This window comes from Euprymna scolopes, chromosome 19, assembly GCF_053919585.1.
Source record: "Euprymna scolopes isolate OS-2025 chromosome 19, ASM5391958v1, whole genome shotgun sequence".
In the NCBI taxonomy this organism is placed as follows: Eukaryota; Metazoa; Mollusca; class Cephalopoda; order Sepiida; family Sepiolidae; genus Euprymna; species Euprymna scolopes.
This window is the reverse complement of record NC_136500.1, coordinates 51,772,890-51,798,114: the sequence shown is the minus strand read 5'-3', so window position 1 is coordinate 51,798,114 and position 25,225 is coordinate 51,772,890. Positions and strand designations below refer to the sequence as shown.

At 31.0% G+C, this 25,225-nt stretch overlaps 1 protein-coding gene across 1 annotated transcript in view; it reads left to right on the top strand.

Annotated features, from left to right (window-relative positions):
* LOC145240130 (protein Wnt-9a-like) overlaps positions 1-20,915 on the top strand; it is a 239,933-nt gene extending 219,018 nt beyond the window's left edge. The window contains exon 4 of the mRNA XM_080103740.1: positions 20,478-20,915. Within this exon, the coding sequence (XP_079959866.1) occupies positions 20,478-20,915 (438 nt within the window). The remainder of the gene's footprint in view (positions 1-20,477) is intronic.
* The last annotated feature ends 4,310 nt before the right edge of the window (positions 20,916-25,225 follow it).

Sequence of the window (25,225 nt, the reverse complement as noted above, 5' to 3'; positions counted from 1 at the left end):
TGTTTTTATTTAATATTTTGTTATTATGTGCTTTAATTATCATCTGTAAATTTTCGCAGCAGTTGTATGATAACTTTAGGTTATTTTCATTGAAAATTTTGTGTAAGGGATTGGTTACGAGGAAGTGCTTTTCGATGAGATCTAGAAATTTCTTGCCAAGTTTTGTTTTTAACATTTGATTCATGGCGCCGTATACCAGATTATATTTCTTTTTCTTCTATTTTTAATTTAATATGCAATTAATTTCCTTCTTGCTAGTTTAATTATATCAATTTCTATGTTAGTTATATCAGTTTCATTCCTGGCTGAAGCTTATCCAACAAAGAAAAGGATATTAGAGTATGACAAATTTTGTTGTGAGTAATCATTAGATTCTAAAACCAGGAACTGTTTTTAGGAACATATATTTGACTCTCATGAGTTGTTTTGTGAGCTTCCGCTATTCAACGAAACGCGTATAAGACATACTTGATGAAAATATGAATAAAATGTTATGACTGTGAATTAAATACACCTTCTGGTTTTGGAATGATAATTAACGATATAATGCTGAGAGTGAAAATTAATTTTTGGTGAGTTTAATTGATTGTGACAGTTTAAAAAAACTATTTATAGAATATATACCTTAATAGCATATATTTCCTTCTAATCGTAAGGATATGTGTGTGATAGAGAGTGGAGATACTTGGGTAGAAAGTGTTTTATAATAAAACTTAATCATAAGAAGAATCTAAATATGTCATAAAAACAAACCTCTCATATTGACAACAGAACAGGACAATTTAACTCAACGTGGAAGAGAGTAATTAACGCAAGATTTTAATCGGGGTTATTTCCCTTGGATTTTGTGCAAGACTACGAGAGTAATTGCCCCTGATTAGTTTCGTACTCATATAAATTGAAAATATTCTGTTCAGCAGTTACCCCAATTTGCAAACAATATATAATAAGTATTAGTTTAAAATATACCAAGGTTTGATATATATATATATATATATATATATATATATATATATATATATATATATATATATATATATAATGAAAGCATTTCTTCGAAACTCCGCGGATTAAAGACTATCCACTTATCAAGTGTTTCCTTTTCAGATTAAATATATTTTTAACTCTTTTTCAAAGTGTTTTAACACGTTTTATTAACTGTTTGCTCTTTATATATATATATATATATATATATATATATATATATATACGTGTGCGTGTATATATATATATATATATATATATATATATATATATATATATATATATATATATATATATATATATATATATATAGGATCCTGCACCATTTTGGGCAAATTTGTATTTACATAGACTCGAGTATATATATATGTCATCATTATTAAAAACAGATATATCTAAAACATATAACTTTCATGGGTGTAGGAGATTTATAGATGACCTTATATGCATAAACGATAATGATGAATTCGAAAAAAATAAACATCTTATATATCCAAACGAACTAAAATTGAATTGTGAACATAAAGGACAACAGGCTACATTTCTGGATTTAGATATAAAAATTGAGGATGGGATTTTTCTTTATAAAATATTTGATAAAAGAAACGCATTCCCCTTTAAAATAGTACGTATGCCCCATAAGGATAGCACCTGCCCTGTTTTTGTGTTTTATGGAATCATTATGTCAGAGTTTTTGAGAATAGCTCGCGTTACTCTAAAATTAACAGATTTTATACCACCAGTTTCTAGCTTAGTAATAAGGATGATAAAACAAGGTGGAGATAAAAATAAAATATTTAAACAGTTAAATAAAGCATTTGTTCGTTATCCTGATGCTTTTGAATCGTTTAAGATAAACCAGACTATATTAATAAAGGAAATCCAAAACTATATTAGCAATGTATAAAATGTATTTATAATTACATATAATAAATTTTATAGATAAAAAAAAATGTATATATGTAAAAATAAAATATTTTTAACCTTTATATATCTAATTTTAAATAAATAAGAATGTAAATATACAAACTACTAATTATAGTGGGGGTGATAAGTAGTTAAATGGATTAATCCAAATCTTATAAATACAAGACTGATAAATTAAAAAATGTATCCATTTTAAATGGATAGTACCAGTCAAGAATCCGTCACTTGACACTCAGCCCAACAGGTGAGGGGCCGGGGACCGGCCCAGCACCTGTTGGACTGAGGTACACCGCCTGGGTAATACCTAGGAGGTCCACCCTCCCAGGCCTTGCCACCGGGCTTTCCGGTGGGGCAAGTTTATTGCTTGTTGCCTGAGGCGCCCCGACCGGGGAATGCCGACGGGGTTACTCAGGCAATTTTTAAAATTGCAGGAGTGCCCCTCCTTTAGGGGAGCCTGCTAGGTTACCACTTTCCGGCCTTGTGCCACATTTTGCTGAGTGGACAGCAAATAAATATAATCCATTTTAAATGGATAGTACCAGTCAAGGATCCGTCACTTGACACTCAGCTCAACAGGTGAGGGGCCGGAGACCGGCCCAGCACCTGTTGGACTGAGGTACACCGCCTGGGTAATACCTAGGAGGTCCACCCTCCCAGGCCTTGCCACCGGGCTTTCCGGTGGGGCAAGTTTATTGCTTGTTGCCTGAGGCGCCCCGACCGGGGAATGCCGACGGGGTTACTCAGGCAATTTTTAAAATTGCAGGAGTGCCCCTCCTTTAGGGGAGCCTGCTGGGTTACCACTTTCCGGCCTTGTGCCACATTTTGCTGAGTGGACAGCAAATAAATATAATCCATTTTAAATGTGGAAATTGATGAATCGCACAGGTAAGAAATTCATTTTTATACTATGAAAAGGTTAGTAATTGCAATTAAGAATAGGAAATTGGATCAAATTTTTGTAACATGTCTTCTTCCTAAGATTAAGGGTGGTGGTGTTTGATCAACACTGCTGGGGAGCCATGATGTAATATACTGTTTTGTTTTTAAATCCCCGAAACAGTGTTTCATGGTAAACAACTGATGATCCCTTAAAAAATAAAAATAAAAAAATTGGTATTATAGTAAATTCGAGAAGAGTTGATGCAGTGATTGCAGGTGATTAAATGACTTACTGACTAGATGTTTTTTTTTTGTTTTGTTTTTTTAACGAATGATAAAAAGTAAATTTTTGTATGGTTTCAAATGTTAAAAACTTCAAAGACTATATATATATATATATATATATATATATATATATATATATATATATATTAACCTGTAACCAAAATGAAATCTTAAAGAATTTAAGTCAATTATCAGTTATGATAGATATGATAGCGTTTCTTCAACAAAAACAAGATGTCCATCCACAAAATACGAAAGCAATACCCTTAATATATAAAAGATTACATTCGTGCCTATAACTTTAAAATATTCCTCTCAGTTTCAACCCTAATTAACATATATAATAATTATTACTTTAACATAGACGTTAGTTTTTTTTATTATAATTTTTAGTTACTTATGACCAAAAATAAATCTTATACAATTTAATTCGATACACTAATGCCGATGTTATAGCTTTCCCCTACAAAATAAATATGGCCGCCCACAGAATACAAGCGACCTAAGTTTTGTCTGCTTCTTTTTTAATCTTCTACATTACATCGCTTTGCATTTTTTTCTTTAAGAGAAAATGTCCCTGAAAAAAAAAAACGATTAGCAACAAAACCACGGCTTTTGTAGAGATCTGAAAATACTGGAAGATTTTTTTCACTCTAATAGACTTTTTTCTCCAGACTATATCAACACGCAGAAAATAGGAAAAACATCGTTCTGTCTCACTCCTCTCCCTAGCTGTTCCCCTATAAACATGGCTCCTATCACAGTATCCCTGTATGCTATAGCCTGGTTTAGGATCAACAAAAGCAAAAAAAAATGAACTATATCTGATCATAGTATTAGGTATTCAATATGTTTCAAGTGTTATTAGGGAGTTTATACGATGGCAATGTCGTATGTGTTTGTTGCTTTTCTATTGCAATGTTGTATGTGTTTGTTGCTTTTGTATTGCAATGTTGTATATTGTTTGTTGCTTTTCTATTGCAATGTTGTATGTGTTTGTTGTTTTACAATTGCAATGTTGTGTCTGTTGTTTTTCTATTGTAATGTTGTATGTGTTTGTTGCTTTTCTATTGCAATGTTGTATGTGTCTGTTGTTTAACAATTGCAATGTTGTATGTGTTTGTTGCTTTTCTATTGCAATGTTGCATGTTTTTGTTGCTTTACTATTGCAATGTCGTATGTGTTTGTTGTTTTACAATTGCAATGTTGTATGTGTCTGTTGTTTTACAATTGCAATGTTGTATGTGTTTGTTGCTTTTCTATTGCAACGTTGTATGTGTTTGTTGCTTTTCTATTGCAATGTTGCATGTGTTTGTTGCTTTTCTATTGCAATGTTGTATGTGTTTGTTGCTTTTGTATTGCAATGTTGTATATTGTTTGTTGCTTTTCTATTGCAATGTTGTATGTGTTTGTTGTTTTACAATTGCAATGTTGTGTCTGTTGTTTTTCTATTGTAATGTTGTATGTGTTTGTTGCTTTTCTATTGCAATGTTGTATGTGTCTGTTGTTTAACAATTGCAATGTTGTATGTGTTTGTTGCTTTTCTATTGCAATGTTGCATGTTTTTGTTGCTTTACTATTGCAATGTCGTATGTGTTTGTTGTTTTACAATTGCAATGTTGTATGTGTCTGTTGTTTTACAATTGCAATGTTGTATGTGTTTGTTGCTTTTCTATTGCAACGTTGTATGTGTTTGTTGCTTTTCTATTGCAATGTTGCATGTGTTTGTTGCTTTTCTATTGCAATGTTGTATGTGTTTGTTGCTTTTCTATTGCAATGTTGTATGTGTTTGTTGTTTTACAATTGCAACGTTGTATGTGTTTGTTGCTTTTCTATTGCAATGTTGTATGTGTTTGTTGGTTTACTATTGCAATGTTGTATGTGTTTGTTGCTTTTCTATTGCAATGTTGTATGTGTCTGTTGTTTTACAATTGCAATGTTGTATGTGTTTGTTGCTTTTCTATTGCAATGTTGTATGTGTTTATTGCTTTTCTATTGCAATGTTGTATGTGTTTGTTGCTTTACTATTGCAATGTTGTATGCGTTTGTTGCTTTTCTATTGCAATGTTGTATGTGTTTGTTGCTTTTCTATTGCAATGTTGTATGTGTTTGTTGGTTTACTATTGCAATGTCGTATGTGTTTGTTGCTTTTCTATTGCAATGTTGTATGTGTTGTTGCTTTTCTATTGCAATGTTGTATGTGTTTGTTGCTTTACAATTGCAACGTTGTATGTGTTTTTTTGCTTTTCTATTGCAATGTTGTATGTGTTTGTTGCTTTTCTATTGCAATGTTGTATGTGTTGTTGCTTTTCTATTGCAGTGTTTTATGTGTTTGTTGCTTTACTATTGCAATGTTGTATGTGTTTGTTGCTTTTCTATTGCAATGTTGTATGTGTTTTTTGCTTTACTATTGCAATGTTGTATGTGTTTGTTGCTTTTCTATTGCAATGTTGTATGTGTTTGTTGTTTTTCTATTGCAATGTTGTATGTGTTGTTTTACTATAGCAATGTCGTATGTGTTTGTTGCTTTACAATTGCAATGTCGTATGTGTTTGTTGCTTTACAATTGCAATGTTGTATGTGTTTGTTGCTTTTCTATTGCAATGTTTTATGTGTTTGTTGTTTTACAATTGCAATGTCGTATGTGTTTGTTGTTTTACTATTGCAATGTCGTATGTGTTTGTTGCTTTACTATTGCAATGTTGTATGTGTTTGTTGTTTTACAATTGCAATGTCGTATGTTTGTTGTTTTACTATTGCAATGTTGTATGTATTTGTTGCTTTTCTATTGCAATGTTGTATGTGTTTGTTGCTTTACTATTGCAATGTTGTATGTGTTTGTTGCTTCTGTATTGCAATGTTGCTTTACTATTGCAATGCCGTATGTGTTTGTTGCTTCCTTCATTTTAGTGTGTTACTACTAAATATTTACGTCCATTTCATATATACTTGAACTCGTGTCTCGTTTAAGCCAGATTTATTATTACTCAAAACTTTTTAACTTATCTTATTCATCAATTCACGTGGACAAGGCCGCCCGAGGCTGCTAGTACGTAACTTCCTTGAATAGTTTGAATCGTTTCCACATGAGATCTTTTATTGTTTGCTTTATTCAAGCATACGTTTGTTAGTTAATAGTGGATGTCATATTATGTTTGACCGAGATTGGTATTCATAAACTGGGTAAAATTTCAGAGCTTCACATTACACCAGACTATTTCGAAAAGTGTCGGGTGGACAACGACAGAACTTCCAGAAGTCAATAGAGTTTTAAAACTGAAACATTGAATCGCCCGTCTCCGACAAGGGAGGGCGTTTTTTTTTTTTTTTTTGTTTTTGCATTCCCTGGGAAAAATAGTTAACCCCGGTGGACTCACAAACGAGATTTTAGCACACACATCATCTCCGATGACAAGACATATTTGGGCTACACTACGGTGGCGGATTATTTCTGAAGCGGTCAAGACCAATGGTGATCATCCCAAACGTTCTTTGCCAAACAAGGGATTAAAGTTGATATGTCTTCGTGTGCCAACCCAACACGTACTTGAAAGATATCGCCCACTTTCCCCATCCATTTCCTAGATGCACTCACGTTTTGATTAAAGGATACACTGACATGGCGCCTCTCATACCACAGGATTAACGATTTCGTCTCGCGAATTAGTTACTTGTACGTAAAGAGCTCAATCTTCAGCCTACGATCAACATTTTTCTTCCTTTTGGCTTATTTCAGACATTTTGGCTTATTTCAGACATTTTGGCTTGTTTCAGACATGCTTTTTTGGAACTAATTATTTCAGACATGCTTTTTGGAACTAATTATTTTATTATTAAAAAATATGTAGACAATTCTCTGCAACCCGGAGTTGTAGAAAGAAAGATAAAGAGATGGGAGATGTAGCGAGCAGAAGCAGAAATAGACGACTTTAAAATTTTTACTTATTTTATTTCTTTTTATTTAACCGGGTATGTAAACTTATTTTTGCTTGACTCAAACAGTCTGATCAGATCTCATTAAATCACATTTATTTAAGCATTATATTAAACTAGCATTTCAGCCCGGCGTTGCCCGGGTGTTTGCAGGTGTATGTTGAGAAAAAAAGCGGTCAATTTTTTTAACTTTGACCCCTATTATGACCCTTTAACATTTATTGTTTTGTGCTCAAATCAAGTTATTAAGTTAGATCCATGTCCAGGGAACCTATATCTAAAATTTCAAGTGTTTAGACCCCAAATTGTCGGAGAAGTTTGGTAGAGTTCTCAAAGGTAAAATCGTTGAACTTTGACCCCTTAACACCCTAATTTCTGACCGAAAACCGATCACATCGATTTTCCCAAATCTCAGTAGTCGGTATATCAAATGTCGAGTCTGTAGACTAAAAATTGACAGAGTTATTGCGTAGGGATATGTACACAGACAGACACACAGACACACAGACACGTTCACTTTTATAGATTTATAGATAGACTAGCATGGGTGACCGGCGTTGCCCGGGTATTTGGAGATGTATGTTGGAGCAAAATTCTTTTTAACTTTGACCCCTATTATGACACCTTAAAATTTATTGTTTTGGGCTCAAATGAAATTATTAAGTTAGATCCATGTCCAATGAATCTATATCTAAAATTTCAAGAGTTTAGACCCAAAATTGTCGGAGGAGTATGGTAGAGTTCTCAAGGGTCAAATCGTTGAGCTTTGACCCCTTAATCGCCAAATTTCTGGCCGAAAACCGATTACAAAGATTTCCCCAAATCTCAGTACACTGTATATCAAATTTCGCGTCTGTAGACTAATAATTGGCAGAGTTATTTCGTAGGGAAATGTACACACACAGACACACAGACACACAGATACACAGATACACACACAGACAGACAGACACTTTCACTTTTATAGATATAATAGATAGATAGATTGGCAAGACCCATGACATGCGTTCTCCGGTAAAATCGAATGGGCCAGGAAACTTATGCTACCACCTCTGAACTCCATATGAATAGTTTTGCGCTATGTTTTACATGCTTATAAATATTAATTGTAGTATTCTTGAATTATTAAATTTATAAGTAACATTTGAACGTTAATATTAGTTAATAACTATGAAAGAGCATCCTAATCGCAGTAACGGACTTAGGTAAAAGCTGAAGAAAGTTGGGCGGTGGGGAATTAACAATTATGCATATACACAAACTCTGGAGAAAGGTAATATTTGATATAAATGAAAAAAATAATATATGCCCTTTCAGTAACATTATCACTAACTTTAAATGCGAAAAGAAATACGAAAAGACGAAAATGGCTCGCACCTAGTTCACATAACCAAATCGTAAAACGTCAATTTATAGAGATAAAACTCTATCACGAATGAAAGATTATTAGGCATCAGGCGTCAGATAATAAAACCATCCTCTGAAAGGGAAGTCTGTAGTCACCTTTGAATGATAAGTATAAGAATTTAATTAAGGAATCAATTAATTAAAATATCGGTTAATAATATTAACGTCTTAATATGAAATCTAATGCAAATAAACAGTTGAAAGACGTAAATAGAACGTACCAGTCGGCAAAATAAAAAGAGAAAAAATGTAAAAAAAAAAAAAGAAAGAAAAAGACGTTTCAATCAGTAAAGGAAAAAAAAGAAATAAAATGTCTCATTCTAATTTTTTTTAAGAAAGGAGAAAATAAAGTCTTATTCGGTAAAGTAAAGTAAAAGAACAGAGTTTGAAAGAGACATTAATTCTGTCGCTTACAGGCCACCATAGTTCATCGCACTAATAAAGAGAGATAGTTATCTCCCCTGTTTTTCAATTGTTACGAGCTGAAGTCTCAAGATTTTTTTAATACTAGCATAAAAAATATATTATTTAAAAAGGACATGGACTATAAAATATTCGTTGTTCAAAGCTTGATAGGCATCGCAGCAACTTTTTTTGAAACTGCAGAAGACACGGCTGTTGGAGTTCATCATTTCTTTAGTCTGCTGAAGCAAATATGTAAACAAATAGAATTTTTTGTGATGTTAAATTGCTATGCATGACTTATAGTCTTCCGAATTAAAAAAAAAACTTAGTCGTTCAATGACAAGTGTTGTCCGGGAAGTTAAAGTTTGTGATTATCTGGAAAATATGAAATAGAAGGTTGAAAGCAAAATAGACAAAGAAATAGAAATATGTTGGAAGAGTAATCGAAATATCGAGTAGACATTTTGAGAATCACACCGAACTCTATGGTCTGTTCAGAAAGTGCTATTCCTACGATACTCCGAATCCAATGCATTGCCGTAGCATTACGCAAGGATGCGAATACTGATAATGATAGAGAAACAAAATAAACGTTGAAATAGTTTAATGTACTGAGTATGATACAAAAATGGATTTTTGTTGGCAAATAAATCATATGATTTAGAAAACGTGAAAGGAAATTAAAGAAATAAAGTATGAATACGAATAATATAAGTGACTATAGTATTAATCAATTTGTGTTTTTAATGTCAATCTGCTAATCGTTTATCCCATCAATCGGAAATGTATAAGAGCCAATCAAAACGCCTGGAAAAAATATGAAGTGTAATTTTAAAAAGTGGTATTTAGGTTGAAAAATAAAGTAAGCAAAACATATAAACAAACGAAATAAAAGTAAAACTTAACTTTCGTTTTAATAAAACACTTCTATGTTGTTTTGTCAATATCTTTCGATCAGTTAACGGTAATTCTTTTTTTTTTGTACGCTAGTACGCCAAATTTCAGTGCGCTATTTTGGTACGCCAAAAGTTATTGGGTATCATGTGACATATTAAAAGTAACTTTCTACAAAAAAAAAGTTTATTGTTACATATTTATCTAGCAAATAAACATAAAATTATAAATGCAATGGTGTTAAATTTGATTTATTTTAATTATAAAACAAAGTAGCAGAAGTCCAAAAGTTGGTGGTTTGCCTTATTACATCATTAAAAATAATAAACGTGGTTTTTATATGTAATTTTATTTTTATTCGCTAGATAAAAATGTAAAAATATTTTTTTCTGTAGAAAGTTTTTTATACGTCACATGATATCTAACAACTTTTGACACGCCAAAATGACGTGCTGAAATATGGCGGACTGACGTACTAGCGTACCAAAAAATAATTACCCCTTAGTTAAGCAAAAATCATTCTTGATAGATGTCATTTTAACTTTGTTTTCCAATCCAGACTCCTTTACGGGAGGGGGGGATAGGATTTCCCCACATGAAAAAATGAACCCTAGAAATTTATGAAATAATAGTTTTAATTTTTTTTAAGTGACAAACTTTTGTCCTTTCCACTTTTGCGTTCTTTTAAATTATAAATCTGTCGGTTTTTTAAATTATAAATCGAATTACTAAAAGTGAATTCGAGACGCCAAAAATTAAAATGTCTAGAAAATTAATATTAATATTAAAAGGTAAAATAATCATTTCTCTTTAAAAGAAAGAAAAAATGTATTTATTTTTTCGAATTATAATAATTTAACTATAATCGAATAGTTTGAAGACGAGACTTTAGAATACTTAAAGCGTACATAACTTTAAAAAAAATACAATTTTCGGCTTCGATAGGTAAGAACAACGATTAATTGGCTTATCAAACATTTTGTAAAAAAAAAAAAAAATTCAGCGAAAATATATACTTAGTACTTCCTCGCCCGAATTTAGAAAAACTCGTCCTCGGAAAAATCGTTCCAGGAAAACCTGTACCCGGAAAACGCATGCCCGGAAAACTCGCCCCTTTTTGCTAGGTATGAAAACTGGTCCCTTATTGAATAAATATCGATTGAAAACACATTTCATGGCCGTTCTTGTAGAAGATATTGTCTTTAAAAGAGAATACACATCCCATAATATATTTTTTTAAATATTTTTACTTGTTTACTGTTGTTTTAAAAAATTAAATTGATTTTTCTAAGTGTTCGTTTTCTACCTAGCTTTGAAAGTTTTTTTGGTGGTTCAACTTATTTTAAAGAGTTTATTTAGTCAAAAAAAAAACAAGTAATGCCGAGTGTTACTTTTGAACAAAAAATGTCCGGCATAAATAATCACGTCTTAGGAGTCTCGATAATCGCTCAAAAATAGAAAATTAAAGAAAATACTGAGGTTGATATAGTTTTAAAACGATCCTCCTCCAAAAAAAAAATAAAATTGTATATTTTTAGGTAATGTCCAAGATCACTGCTGAGAAAAAATCAAGCTACCGGAAGTGGATACGGTTGATTGTGTAATGAAACGGAATGGAAGATACGAAAAACGAAACCATATATATATTTAAAAAAAATACTTTAGTTTTTAACATTTCTAGTGTTATTACGAAACAAACAAAAAAAAGAAAACACTTCTTGTATTATCAAATAATCAAACAAATATTTTATTTGGAAAATTTGGACCCTGCTTAAACGATGTTTTTATTTAATGATTGCTCACTCAAAGCGCATGCGCAAAAGATTTTCTTTGGTTTATTTAATCACGAAAACTTTTTAAATGAACTATTTGAGGCCAAAAAAGGAGGGGGCAAAAGCATTATTTGAATATGTATGAAAAAATAATTTGACAAAAAATAATATTTAGTGGAGAAAATAAAAAATTAAAATGTAAATAAAAATAAATTAAAAACAAGCACGAAAAAAAAAATATGAATCACATTTACCCAAAGAAAAAAATAAAATAAAATAAATGCACGCACGATTAAAAATAAAGCCGAAGAAAGTGAAAGAAAACGCTTTGAGGGAGCAATCATTAAACAAAAACACCGTTTACACAGGATCCACGTTCCCCGTTAAGTACCAAACTTTTAACACTTTTTCTGTACACAAAACGACAAAAGGTACTTGTGCTGTATGAGGACGGCGGCCATCTTTTCTTTGCGCATTTCATTAAACTGTTGCCCGGTGGAGCTTCTCGGTCTAAAACATGTAAACTATTAATTTGTTGTTGACCCTTCAAAGTCGCTTTAATTCAAAAAAATGTTTCATTTAAATTATTTATTTGTTCAAAAAAAAAAAAGCTATTTTACTTTATAAAAAATTCAATGTTTTCTTTATTACAAAATTGTTTTATTAAAATTATATTTTTTCAAACAGACTTTTAAATAATTGTTTTTACAATTATATATTGATACATTTTTATGCAATAAATGTTTTACAATTATATATTGATACATTTTTATGCAATAAATGTTTTACAGTTATATATTGATACATTTTTATGCAATAAATCTTTTGGTTTTCAAATATTTTTCTGTTCGGAAAAAAAATCTTGTTTGTTACTTATTTGCCTCGTTATTTGACCAAGAAGAAATTGGAGTTGTCGCCTTCGGACACTAGCCGCCGTCTGAATACTGCACAAGTACCTCCAAAATGACTTTTAAACGATACCCTCCCCTCCCCATGTTAAGAATGGCTTTCGAAATAATAACGTTATTATTTCAGTGCGGTACCAAAAATACATAAGTACCGTGTATTCTTTTTTGTTGTTTCGTAATAACACAAGAATTTTTTAAACTAAATTAATTCTTCTAAATAAAATAATTGCTTTCTTTGATAATGCGTGTTGTCTTTCTTTTATTGTTGTTTCGTAATAACACAAAAGTGTTAAAACTAAAGTATTTTTTAAAAATAAATATATGGTTTCGCTTTTCGTGTCTTAACTCCGTGATCAGATTTATTTTTTAAAATAAGAGTTAAAAATATTTTTTTTTAATATCATGGGATGTGTACTCTCTTTTAAAGACAATATCTTCTTCAAGAACGGTCATAAAATGTGTTTTCAATCGATATTTATTCAATAAGGGACTAGTTTTCCTACCTAGCAAGAACGGATGAGTTTTCCGGGTACGAGTTTTCCCGGTACGAGTTTTTCCGATACGAGTTTTCCGGGTACGAGTTTTTCCGGTACGAGTTTTCCGGGGCGCTTTCTCACCCATTTCTTTCGTATTTTTAATATCATCTTTCCGGTCAACTAAATATCACTACTTATATATAAAAATCACTTTGTCCGCACGCACGCGCCCGTGTGCGCGTGCGTGCGTGCGTGCGTGCGTGCGTGCGTGTGTGTGTGTGTGTGTGTGTGTGTGTGTGTGAATTCGTTCCCTGTGCCCGTTTTTTTAATCTAATATATAAAAGACTATATGTCTGTCTGTCTGCCTCCATGTTTTCAAACTCTATTTTATCCGAAACTAAAAGTCGCAGAGCGGCACTATAGGCCTCAAATGATTGGATTTTTTACGGGCTATTCTTTTATGGATCTTTAGCCGGTTAAAATAGTTTTTAAGGGGTCAAAAACTGAAAAAAATTGTTATACATTTTGTACATTCATCTTGGTTTATTTTTCATTTTTAATTTTTAATCAGTTCGTGTGCGTGTCACGTTAGTACAGTGGTAACGTCACCAGCTTTGAATGCTATAGTTTCAACTTAAATTCTATCTGATGGCATCCAAATACTTTTTTAAACTTTTGAAATCATGATTCTATTATAATATATACGAAATCTGGACAAATTAAAATGTCATATTTAAGCGTATTTTACGCCCGTGCAAAGCCGCACCCCCCTGCTAGTTTCATATGAATATATTTGGTGTGTTTGGAAGTGCTCTTAAATATGTTTTGTATCGGAATGCTTCCGATAAGTATCGAAAATCGAAAAATCTCATTAAAGAATAAAGGCTTCTTTGACCAAAGTTAGCACCTTATACAGCATAACATCACAATTGCGTTCGAAAAGTTTTATCATCGCACAAGCAGAAAGGCCCAGCACATAATTTGACAGTAGGGTATTTGATAAGATAGGATCGTGTTCGAAATTAATGTTTCTGTTTAGAGCGCAATGGAACCATGATACTTGACTCTTGTATTTTAAACTTTAATTCAAGCCATTATTTAAAAAAAAAATTATAAAATCAACAGCAAGTTCTATACAGAGCAATGTAGACTACAATGTATCGTGGACTAAGTCACTGCGGAGAGGTATGTAAGGCTGCTTCCGGTACACCGCGATGGGTTCTCGACTAGAGCAGGCAATAAATCCATTCGATTGAAAAACGGTCGATTTCATCGATTTCGATGGCAATAAAAGTATGGCAGAGTGGAACTTTCGTTGATCTTCATTCAATCCTGGACAATGTCGCCTTCTTGTTTATTGCTTTTATATTTTTATTCTTCTAATCCTTTATTGCAGCGGTTCTCAACCGGGGGCGAATCGCCCCCTAGTGGGCGAAAATCAAATTTTGGGGGGCGATTTTCAATCAATTTTATCTGTGAAAAATTTTGACATTTTTGCAAGTAAATTTTTTAAATTTTTTGAAATTATAAACGCGTAGCTAAACTATTAGTGCGAAACTTTGGTCACGTGACCTATGAATTGCTGTCTTATAAATGAATTGTCAGTTTTGAATATTCAATTTATTTCAGTAAATCCGATTCTCCAGTGACATTGTCTTACAAGTGTTTACAATTTTCACACACACACACACACACACACACACACATTCATTCCATTACGTGAATTTACAAAAACAAAAACACGAAAAACAGTTAGCGTTAATCAAGTTTTCATTATTATAATTGTTGTAAAATACTTTATTTGCATTAAATTAGTTTTCATTTAAAAATAAAGTTTAATTATATAATATTTATTTGTTTATTAAAAGCTCAAAAAATTATATTGAGAAATAGAATATTGTTTTATGACCAAAAATTATAAGGGGGTCCACCAAGAAAAAAAAGAAGGGAAAAGGGGTCCATGGGTCAAAAAAGGTTGAGAACCGCTGCTTTATTGGATGTAGCGAATATGCTTATGCCAGTGTTTAAAAGACCTCCAAGCATGGGAGTTTTTATTTGTTTGTTTGTAATCCAGGTCTTGAAACGGAAAACCAAGCAGGCTACTACATACATACATACATACATACATACATACATACATACTTCTGGTGCTTCTTTTTACCTCAGAAAACGGAGAAAAGTCTACAGAAACCTGCATAAATACATTTGATGTGTATGGAGAGAATGCTGTTTCAGAACGCGTGTACTAGAAATGTTTTTTTTTTATTCCAAAAATAATTTTTTTTTCAGTGAGAGATGCTCCTCGTTCTGATTGGCAGTTATCAAGTGAAAGCTATAATTGAACAAGGTTGCCGTTTGACAACCGGAAAAAATTCATACATATTATTTGGATTCACCGGACTACTGTTCTCACTTTGGGTGTCATTTTCACAACGTTTCGGTCGATGTAACCTCTGACCTTCTTCAGGTGCATTTTCAAGGACCAGTGGCGCAATGGTACTTGGAAAAATCAATTGTAAAAGGGATATTCTCCTGGAAGTTGAAAGTTCAATTCCAAGTGTGGGCGACTGAAAAATACAATTGCGAATTATTTAGGATCTTTATCCAATCATGGCTGACGGAACGAGAGCATGAAGTAAGTAAAGGGTCTGTCCGAAATTCCGTCTAAATTTTAGAGTTTAACAGAAATATTCCATAGTTTGACAAGATACACTTGAAGAAAGTCGGAGGTTACATCAACCGAAATGTTGTTCTCAAGATGAGAACAGTTGTTTGGTGAATACGAAATTTTACACATTCTTAAGAATTTAAAGAATGTAGAAAATGAAGTGCATAAACTTGGTGTTTAAACGAGTGGACATTTTTTTCATTTTGTTAATCATATTTAATCCTATCATAATATTCTTTATCATTTTGTTAATCATATTTAATCATATCATAATATTCTTCATCATTTTGTTAACCATATTTAATCCTATCATAATATTCTTCATCATTTTGTTAATCATATTTAATCATATCATAATATTCTTCATCATTTTGTTAATCATATTTAATCATATCATAATATTCTTCATCATTTTGTTAACCATATTTAATCATATCATAATATTCCTCATCATTTTGTTAATCATATTTAATCATATCATAATATTCTTCACCATTTTGTTAACCATATTTTATCATAATATTCTTTATCATTTTGTTAATCATATTTAATCATATCATAATATTCTTTATCATTTTGTTAACCATATTTAATCATATAATGTTCTTCATAATTTTGTTAATCATATTTAATCATATAATAATATTCTTCATCATTTTGTTAATCATATTTAATAATTTCATAATATTCTTTATCATTTTGTTAACCATATTTAATCCTATCATAATATTCTTCATCATTTTGTTAATCATATTTAATCATATCATAATATTCTTCATCATTTTGTTAACCATATTTAATCATATCATAATATTCTTCATAATTTTGTTAATCATATTTAATCATATCATAATATTCTTCATAATTTTGTTAATCATATTTAATCATATCATAATATTCTTCATCATTTTGTTAATCATATTTAATCATATCATAATATTCTTTATCATTTTGTTAATCATATTTAATCATATCATAATATTCTTCATCATTTTGTTAATCATATTTAATCATATCATAATATTCTTCATAATTTTGTTAATCATATTTAATCATATCATAATATTCTTTATCATTTTGTTAATCATATTTAATCATATCATAATATTCTTTATCATTTTGTTAACCATATTTAATCATATAATGTTCTTCATAATTTTGTTAATCATATTTAATCATATAATAATATTCTTCATCATTTTGTTAATCATATTTAATCATATCATAATATTCTTTATCATTTTGTTAACCATATTTAATCATATAATATTCTTCATAATTTTGTTAATCATATTTAATCATATCATAATATTCTTCATCATTTTGTTAATCATATTTAATCATATCATAATATTCTTCATCATTTTGTTAACCATATTTAAACATATCATAATATTCGACATCATTTTGTTAATTATATTTAATCATATCATAATATTCTTCATCATTTTGTTAACCATATTTAATCATATCATAATATTGGACATCATTTTGTTAACCATATTTAATCATATCATAATATTCTTCATCATTTTGTTAATCATATTTAATCATATCATAATATTCTTCATCATTTTGTTAACCATATTTAAACATAGCATAATATTCGACATCATTTTGTTAATTATATTTAATCATATCATAACATTCTTCATCATTTTGTTAATCATATTTAATCATATCATAATATTCTTCATCATTTTGTTAATCATATTTAATCATATCATAATATTCTTCAACATTTTGTTAATCATATTTTATCATATCATAATATTCGACATCATTTTGTTAACCATATTTAATCATATCATAATATTCTTCATCATTTTTTTAACCATATTTAATCCTATCATAATATTCTTCATCAGCTTGTTAACCATATTTAATCATATCATAATATTCTTTATCATTTTGTTAATCATATTTGATCATATCATAATATTCCTCATCATTTTGTTAATCATATTTAATCATATCATAATATTCTTCACCATTTTGTTAACCATATTTTATCATAATATTCTTTATCATTTTGTTAATCATATTTAATCATATCATAATATTCTTCATTATTTTGTTAATCATATTTAATCATATCATAATATTCTTTATCATTTTGTTAATCATATTTAATCATATCATAATATTCTTCATCATTTTGTTAACCATATTTAATCATATCATAATATTCTTCACCATTTTGTTAACCATATTTAATCATATCATAATATTCTTTATCATTTTGTTAACCATATTTAATAATTTCATAATATTCTTTATCATTTTGTTAATCATATTTAATCATATCATAATATTCTTCATCATTTTGTTAATCATATTTAATCATATCATAATATTCTTCATCATTTTGTTAACCATATTTAATCCTATCATAATATTCTTCATCATTTTGTTAATCATATTTAATCATATCATAATATTCTTTATCATTTTGTTAACCATATTTAATCATATCATAATATTCTTCATCATTTTGTTAATCATATTTAATCATATCATAATATTCCTTATCATTTTGTTAACCATATTTAGTCATATCATAATATTCTTCATCATTTTGTTAACCATATTTAATCATATCATAATATTCTTCATCATTTTGTTAACCATATTTAATCCTATCATAATATTCATCATTTTGTTAACCATATTTAATCATATCATAATATTCTTTATCATTTTGTTAACCATATTTAATCATATCATAATATTCTTTATCATTTTGTTAATCATATTTAATCATATCATAATATTCTTCATCATTTTGTTAATCATATTTAATCATATCATAATATTCTTCATCATTTTGTTAACCATATTTAATTAATATTCTTCATCATTCAATTGATAATCCCTGGTGTTACCATATCAGGCTGTCCTGGGATACTAGCTTCATGACCTAAAATGCACTAAACAGTGATGTTCTTATTTTTCTTTTTGTAAAGTCAAAAACAAAAACAATTTTCCTCTACAAAACAATCAAAGCAAACACCATTAATAAATATTTGAATATACAAAGAACTTGAAGTATAAAAGCTTTAAAAAAAAAAAAAGAAAAAAAGAAATGGTCAAAGTGGTTCAGCATTAAATAAGCTAAAAAAGGGCTAATATGTCGTAAGAAGACAGCCAAACCAAACGCTGAGGCTAAATATTTTAATATAAAAAGAATTAGAAGCAGTTCTACACTCAGTTAAGCTGAAATTTGTTGTAAATAAAAAAAAATCAACCAAAACGATCGATACTCTATCCATCTTATTAATCATTATCTTCAAGTGGCTTTTGGCCTAAGTAGAATAAGTGTAATTGGTATAGAAAATAATAGATTCAATCGGGTTTCATATCGGATTCTGCTAAGCCAATCAACTATCGCTACCCTCCCTTTATTTATTTTTTTTTTTTTTTTGTGATATTTTATTTACAGAGGGTGATTTTAGAGGCAGTGAACTTTAAATTGAAAATTATATTTTCTTTAATTCCAGATTTGGCAACTATCAGTTATTTTGAGTTCAGATTGTTTTGGCATGTGATGTCAGGAGGACGGAGTCACGTGTCACACAACGCATGATATCAATTTACTCGGAGGAACATTTAATTTTACAAAATATTCAACGAAATGGTCAACTGACCACCTCGTTCGTGCGATTAGATTATTTCCTTTGGAGATATGTAAAGTCCCGTATCTACGCTAATAAACCAGACACAATAGACCACTTGAAAGACAACATTATTGCCGAAATACAGCCTAATTTAATGCGATGTTTTGAAAATGGGACCTCTAGATTACGTCCTATACGTGCGAGGTACGGAGATATATGCACGAAATTGGACTTAAATTATAAATGCCAAAATTAACCCTTGAACGAAACTACATATCTGTCTTCGGTCTGTTGATCTGTATACCTATAAAGTTGAGTTTTTCTCGCGCTGACATTAATATTAAAAGTCTACTTTTTCTATTCAAAAAGTGTTAAAACGAACTATTTAATATACTCAGTTATGCATATGCGATTGACTACCTTTTGCAAAACAAGTATTAATTAATTACGTATTCATTTTTAATGGTTTCTTATTAGATGATTGGTTCCATTTTTCTATTACGCTTAATTGTATTTATGCATAGTTTCTACATTCTGCATAATTGCGTAGAATTGAAGATGAAAACGTTCTAGCACACTTTCGATTGGAGTTTTAGCCGGTAAAATAGTTGCTAAGGGGTCAAAATTAAAACAAAACATTGCTGACATAAGTTGACTATACCTGTTTTTTTCTGCGCATTCGCTAATTAAGCGCTATAGATTAAACAGTGTTACTTTTTGTACGTATTATTTGGATTCATCGGACTACTGTTTTCATCTTGAGTGTGATTTTCACAACGTTTCGGTCGATGTAACCTCCGACCTTCTTCAGGTGTATCTTGTCGAACTCGGGAATGTATCTGTCGAACTCGGGAATTTGGATGGAGTTTCGAGCGAAACCCTCTATTTTCATCACGGGGGTAGCATGCTCTTGTTCCGTCAGCCATGACTGGATAGAGGTCCTAGGTAAATTTAGAAACATTACTTTTTGTAGATTTTGTATACGTATGGAATTAGCTCATACTCTAACGGATAAGCTGGAGAGTTATATGTTTTGATTTCGTTTCTAGCTGATGGTAAACAAGACATTTTTTTTTTTAATTTTGAAACCAATGATATATATTAGGTACAATATAATAATCGACAGAGGATTGGCTCTATAATAATAAATACAAAATCTTTATGAATTGAAATATAATATATAAGCGTATTTTACGACCGGGCCATGCCAGCTGGCCTTCTAGTTTGTATAATAAAACTAATTTTTTGTGATTTATTTCGCCGCCTCTAAAAATTACCCTATAGTTCTAATTAATTTTTTTCTTTTTTTTTTGTATTGGCAGGTTGTAAAAAACAATGTATACACACAGTGCAAGTGTTACGGTGTCTCAGGATCTTGTACGACGCGGACCTGTTGGCGCCAGTTGTCAACCTTCAGTCACATCAGTGAAATCCTGAAGAATAAGTACGAGAATGCAGTTCGCGTCAACAGCTACGAGGGTCAGCAGTTGAACAGCATCGGCGAACACCTGCCCACCAGACTCACGGAACTGATGTACGTCGAGAAATCCCCCAGCTTTTGCCGACAGGGACGTTACTCAGCCGGCGTGACGGGTCGGGTATGTCTCAAGGGAAATAACTGCAAAGAAATGTGTTGCGGGCGCGGTTACAACGTCCAGAACATCAACGTGAAAACGCACTGTTTTTGTGACGTCATCTGGTGTTGCTATGTCAAGTGTAAAGTCTGTAATCACACACAGGAAGTACACACGTGTAAATAACAAAGAGGGAGCCGCGTTTCTTTGACGATATAAGATGTCGTCTTTAGACATCTGCTTGGTGTCACATAGACAGTTTTAGCTGTTTTTTATCGAAAAAAATGTAAAAGAATTTCTTGATGGAAAATGCAATTTGCTGAAAAGTTAACACCTGTAAAAACGTTTGGCATAGCGAATAAACGCAGATTCATGTTAATACAATATATCCTAAAAAGATTTTCTTTTGAACAATATTTATGCAAATGGTGACGTCACAATTAAAATTGAGTTAAACATAACAATAACATTATACATTCATGAAATCTTTGCGATCTTCGTAAGAAATGACACAAGGCAGGGCATCCATTCAAAGTTAATGGGGTTTGAACTAATTTCCTGTTTTTTTTTTTGTTTTTTTTTGTTTTTTTTTTTTGGAGGGGAGGGTTAATCGAAATGCTTTCTAATTCAGGAAATTTTGTTCAATTTTGGAATCTACTTTTTATTTGTTTATCGAATTAATTTCCGTTGATTATTATGAGATCATTAAAATGTTAAGAAAGGTTAACAATTTCGACATCTTTTTGCATTTATTCATTTACGTATTTATTTATTGGCAGTTGTTATTTCCACCAAAAAAGGTACTGAAAATTTTTGAACGTCGCAAAGAAGCTGTAAGCAGCAAAAGAGTATACATTATTGATTAATTATTGTCCTTTTTTTATTAAATCTTTGTCATTTAAATTTACAAAACTGTGGGAACTTAGTTGCAAAACCTAATATAAATATATTCCTAAGATAATGTCGATTTAGCTAGCACTATTTCCAAGAAATGATCATAAGCTTCGGAGTGGGCGAGAAAGAAAAGTTTCCATTCATTTTCTTTTGTTTATTAAGTAATGTATTTTTGCTTTTGTTTTGTTTTTGAAAATTTCAAAATTTGTATTTGGATTTGATGCTATGAATATAAGGCATTAGATTAATTGTAAGTTTTTACTAATCTAGAAAGAAATTTTTTTTTTAAGAAAATCAAAAATGCATTAGTGTTGGGACGATTAATCGGGAATAGGAAAAAACTTTAGGGGGTATTGGAATCTGAAAAATTTGTGCATATCTTCCGATGCCAAAAATGATTCATTTATTATTTTTTTATTTAATTTTGTTTAAAACAAAGTTTCCACTTCTGGTAGTAATGATAAAATAAATATTTATTGATTTTAAATTACCAGTAAGGCTAAAATCTATAGCTCCCCACCAAACAAGTTTTTTTTTTTTTTTACGTTTGAGAAAATATATGCACATTTAAAATATTTTTCCCCGATTACCGTAAAAAACCAAGATTATAGTTAAATATTTAGAGATTTATAAAAAAAAAAAAAATTAAAAAAAAACAAACAATCAGTAATTGTATCGGAATTTGGAAAATAGTAGAATCATCCCATCTCTATTATGAATATATGAGTTCTCTAGATGATAAAACCCATGAACAAAATAATGTTGGGAACAACTAGTGCTAAATATATAAGATGACACATTCAGTGTATTAAACGAAGCATCATTTATTTTCTGAACAACTGACAGCATCTCTTGTAGTCTTAGCTGCAAAACTATTGGACAGCGTCTCTTGTACTCTTAGCTGCAAAATTATTGTACAGCGTCTCTTTATCAGCAATAGTAATAAAAAAGATTGAAATCAATCAGTTATTTTATATCTGATCGCAAGTGTATGTACAGTAAAATATACAAATCATAACTTGATTCCTTGTTAGTTTTAAATAACTTAGAGACAAATATTTGATTTTAAACGAATGATATATGCATATACGGGATTTATAAATAATAAAATAATGCTCACGAGGGAAACCTGATATAGATATGTTAACTGTCAAAATTAAACCACATCAATCCAACACAACTCACGAAAAATGTTATATTCATTCATTTATTAAGAAAATGTATGAGATTTTCAAGGTTTGTATGTGTATTTCATATTGTAAATATAATGAGGTTGTTTCAGTGTTAGTTTTTACTAACCTAGAAACAAATATGTGATTATAAGAAAACTATATATGCATATATGAGGTCAGCATATGATAAAATAGCTCACGGGGGTTCCATATACAAAAAAAGAAATGTTGGAATCCCTCGTCTAAAAAGATAAGATGACATATTCAGTGTATGGAAAAACACCATTTATTTTTGGAACAGTCAACAGTATCTCTTGTATTATTAGGTGCAAACTATTGAACAGAATATTGCATCAGCAATAATAATGATGATGATAACGATGACGACGACGAGGACGACGTATGAATATAACGAAATAGATTCAGTGTTCGTTTTTACCAACCTAGAAACAAATATTTGATTATATATCTATGATATAAAGGTGTGTGTTTGTGTGTGTGTGTGTGTGTGTGTGTGTGTGTGTGTGTGTGTGTGTGTGTGGTCACAAATAGACTCCTATATGGTTGACTATTTTAAAAAACTGATTACATATAATGATAGAAGATGTATCGAGACACAGAAATTTGGTATGTTTAATCTGGCAGAACTGTGGTTCATTAAAATTGTGGGGTCTGCGTTCGCGCCTGGTCCACAAAGTATGGAAATAAAAAATTTAAAAATTAAATAAAACGTTTACGAGTGTTTTTGATATAGATGTATATAAGAATAGTTTGATAAGTATGTTTTAACTTAAATAGGGATGGTATAATAAAATTGTGGGGGCTGCGTTCGCGCATGGCCTCCATAGAATGGAAATGGACACAAACTTTAATAAAGACTTTTCATATCTATCTGCGTAAATATACTTTGATAATTGTTTCAGTTTGAAGAAATATGGTATAATAAAATTTTGGGGTGTTCGTTCGCGCCTGACCTGCATAGAATGGAAATATATCACAAAGTTTAACAAGGTTTTTTTTTTTTTAATATAGATCCACAGAATATTGTGATAAGTGTTTCAGTGTGGACGGGTATGGTATAATAAATTATGGGGTTTATCTATTTTATTTTTACTTTCATCATATTTTGCTTTGGTTTTGATACCCCCAAATTCTAAGCTATCTCTTTACAACCCTTCCTTTTCATAACCTATCATACTTTCATAAATCAGAGTCCATTTTCTGTAGGCTGTTTTTGAACACAGTCAACGATGGATACTTTTACTAGTATATATATATATATATATATAATGGTCAGGCTTCTTGTCCGGGCCAATGTGACTCTCTCTCTCTCTCTCTCTCTCTCTCTCTCTCTCTCTCTCTCTCTCTCTCTCTCTCTCTCCAGATTTCCCTGTCATCCATCACCTGCTTCAGATCTTCAGCATCACAGTTGGCGCCATGTACAATTTGCTGAATGTATGTGGATCTAGGGCGTTCTATACTCGCGCGCCCGTGCAATACATTCCTAACTAACACTTGCTTGCTCCTTTGGCAGTGACCAGCAAATTATAGACGTCACTCCCTGATGGTAGTAGATATGGCAGGTAGATTGCCATAAAGTTGCCGCTTCGTGGGATGATCTTTCGAAGAATACGGGTGTACGTTTCGTCCAGTTTTCTTTCTAACCTTTTGGTGAATGTCTAGGTTATATCACCGTAACCAATTTCAGACTCCACCACTGCCTTTTCGGTTTGTCAGTTGGCCTTGAAGTCCATACTGACCGCAGCTTATCCAATGCAGCCCATGTTTTTTAGATACGAATTTCGATATCGCTCTCCGTGCAATCTATGTTGCTGCACAGGTATATAAACTCAGCGACTTCTTTCAGTGCTGTTCCATCTAGAGCTTTGATCGACCCCCCCTCCGCATTGAAAGTCATAAACTTTGTTTTATTTGCATTAACGTAAAGACTAATGTCATTCGCAGATTTCTCTAAAACGTTCGATCTGTATATAGAGGGGAAATAGCCAGCATCTTAAAGGCATTTGGCATTCTAAATGAAGCCATTAACGCTATCATGATGCTATACTAACACGCTCGAGCAATACTCAGATCGCTAGACGGTGACACTAGATTCTTTGACATTCGCATCGGGGTTCTTCAAGGAGACACTCTACCGCTTTTCTTTTCATGGTCTGCCTTGATTGTGTACTTAGCACCTCTGTTGATATTGACAGCACATTGAGTTTCGCCTTAAATTAATCCAGAAGTAGACGCCATTCGTCAGCACACATAACTGATGCAAATTACGCAGACGATATCCATCTGTTCGCGAATAATACTGCTGATGTGGAAACGCTGTTATGTGAGCAACAAAAGTCTGCATAATTTAATTTTATGCACGTAAAAATATTTAAATAATATATAGTCATCCATATATATACAATTATT